We start from the raw sequence: 2,688 nt of genomic DNA, 5'->3' as shown, positions 1-2,688 counted from the left end.
TAAAGTTAAATTTTGGTCGAAAGCACTACTAGTACATTAGAAAAACTATTATTGAACTTTCAAAAGGTTTATTAATATATTTAAATTTAAGAAAAGTTTAAAAAAATGGTTATTTATATGTGTTATTCAAATAAATTACAAGTATAACATTTCTTAAAATAATTACAAATATAGTATAAATTTCTTTATAATTCATAAACTGTTGCTTTATTTAAGCAATGCAAACTAATATATTAATTTTATTTTAGAGACATTTAAATTACTAAAAAAAACAATATAAATTCTTAAAATTTTACAAAAAAATAGCATAATCTAAGTGAAACTCAAATTCAAAATACAATGTTAAACACAACAAAAAAAAAGTAACTTATTCTCTTAACTTTTTCTAACAAATAAAGATAAGGTGTGAAATTTTAGCTATCTACTGAAATTTTCTTTATATGCTCACTACAAAAATGATCAAACTCTAATTTTTATCATCGATTTGTATACACTTCAAAAAAATAATTTTGAAGCAAAAAACATATTTTTTTAGTACAAATTAGGGGCAGGAGATTTGAACATAATATATATAAATGTCAATTGAACTAAGCTCTTATTAGCAAAAAAAAAAAAAAAAAAATGTAGTTTTTAACCTAACAAGGTTTGATATTTTGCTATTGTGGTCTAATGAAAATAGACAATAACAAATTTTGCTATATCATATAAATATTTTAGTTCATTTTGTTATATTTGAGAATGGATTTTTCTTTATTAAAAAAAGTTAAAAGAGAATTAGGGTTGAGAAGTGATAATGAAAAGTTTGAAATTAAAGTGTTGGAAAGAAAATTAAATTTCATAAATTGATTATAAAAGTAGCGCACGTGAAGCTACATATTATAGTAATATAGTTTAGGTTCCACTTAAAAAGTCTTGCTTCAATATTATTATTATTTTTTTCCTGTTAGTATTAGCCTGTCAACAAGTCACGAGCAAACCTTAATTCTTTTTTCTTTTTGTTTTCTTTTTTACGAGTATAAGTCACAAGCAAGCTATTATAAAATATATTTTATCATTTTTAATTTAATTTTTCATTTACATATATTGGGTCACAATCAAGATCATTTAGGTAGAATGGAGAATCGAATAACTAACTTTGAGATTAATAATATATATTTAATGTAGTTGAATTAATTATGTTATTGCGAGGCCACTTTAAAATGTATCATATATTTTCAAGTATATCATTATAGTATTAGTATTATATTCAAAGTTCAATTATTTCAAGTCCAACATCAATGTATTTATAGTTGATTACAATGATTACCAACTTGATTATTGAGATGATAATATACTTAAAAATAATAATTTTTTTTAAAAAAAAATGAACAAGCAAAATTTTATTGTTCATCTGCGATAAGTATAATAGTTCACGATAGACTACTATTAGTCTAGGTCAACAATTTTATCATTTAAAATAATTTCTAATTTTTCTTTTTTTTTTATTCGGGGTGTAATTACTTTTTTATTTATGGATTAAATATTTTTTTCTTTTTTCTTATGATGCTATGTAGATTATTTACACACCCTATTTTTAGAATTATTGTTAGAAATAGTTGGGAAAAATGACCCTATTTTTGTGTATGTTTTTTTTTCTAAAATTACATTACTTTAAAAAATTCACGAATGACACCAATAGAGGAACTTCATGAACTGAAATTTTCAAATCATATAATAAAATTTATATTGAAAGGAGGCTTATCAAACTCCCTTTCACAAGCTTGATTTTAATAAAGTAATACATATTACTACTTGATCCTCCTCAAGAGCTTCTTCTTTCCTTTAGTTTCTCATTATTCAATGTAATTCGATGTGTAGCTTATCTGTAAACACAAATACACAACAATTTAAATTAATATGTGAAAATAAAATTATACTCTATTAGAAACAAGATTTTCAAAAATATGTAAAAGTGTTTAAATTCGCAAAAAACACCATATTTCAAGAATAGATTTTGTAATTTGCCTTAAATAATTTGACATTGTAGATGTTAGAAGAAAGATAGAGATCAGAAAGTCGTACCAGCTTTTTCTTTTTCATCACAATCTTCATCACATTTAACTTCACAAAAGGTTTGACCACTGCCATTTTCAAGACATTCCTTCTCACAAGTTTCATAGCAAGACTTGTATTTGGCATCAAATTTAGCCTCATATTTGTCCACCTCTTCATTGGCAGTGGCAAATTGCAAAGCAGCCATCACCACAATGCACATAAAAAACACTGCAATCATCTTCTTGGCCATTTTCTTTTTATGTCACTTTTTTTTTTGCCTTTGATGACGCTTTATAATCTCTTTGGATTTAGCGTCTTTTTAAGTGCTCCTTTTATGAGTGGATGAATATTTGAGATGATGAGAAATTCTTTTATAGATTTCTTGTAAAGTTATAAATAGATTGTTTACTTAGAAATTATGGCCGACCTAATAGGTTAACTAACCAAAGAAAAATTATATACCACTCATTTTATAACAAACATTATACATGATATGATCTAGTAATAGTAAAACATATATATATTAGGCAAAACAAAATTTTCTTTTCTCAAATTCTATCTAAGTGCTACTAATTATGATTAAGTATAGGTATCTATTAATAACTTTGAAATTTCAAGGATTAAAAGAGAAATTAATCCAAATATGTTGGTGAA

The 2,688-nt window shown here is 24.1% G+C and overlaps 1 protein-coding gene across 1 annotated transcript; it reads right to left on the bottom strand.

Moving 5' to 3' along the window:
• Positions 1 to 1,630: 1,630 nt before the first annotated feature.
• On the bottom strand, positions 1,631 to 2,360 carry LOC120068045 (major pollen allergen Ole e 6-like). Its single transcript, XM_039019715.1, has 2 exons — positions 2,062 to 2,360; positions 1,631 to 1,862 (listed from the first exon to the last, which is right to left on the bottom strand). Exons 1-2 carry the CDS (start codon positions 2,282 to 2,284, stop codon positions 1,837 to 1,839), a joined length of 249 nt encoding a protein of 82 aa, XP_038875643.1. The 5' UTR covers positions 2,285 to 2,360; the 3' UTR covers positions 1,631 to 1,836.
• Between the last annotated feature and the right edge of the window lie 328 nt (positions 2,361 to 2,688).

Source organism: Benincasa hispida, chromosome 12 (genome assembly GCF_009727055.1).
Source record: "Benincasa hispida cultivar B227 chromosome 12, ASM972705v1, whole genome shotgun sequence".
In the NCBI taxonomy this organism is placed as follows: domain Eukaryota; kingdom Viridiplantae; phylum Streptophyta; class Magnoliopsida; order Cucurbitales; family Cucurbitaceae; genus Benincasa; species Benincasa hispida.
Note: the sequence above shows the minus strand (reverse complement) of the source record. Positions and strands in the feature narration are given on the sequence as shown.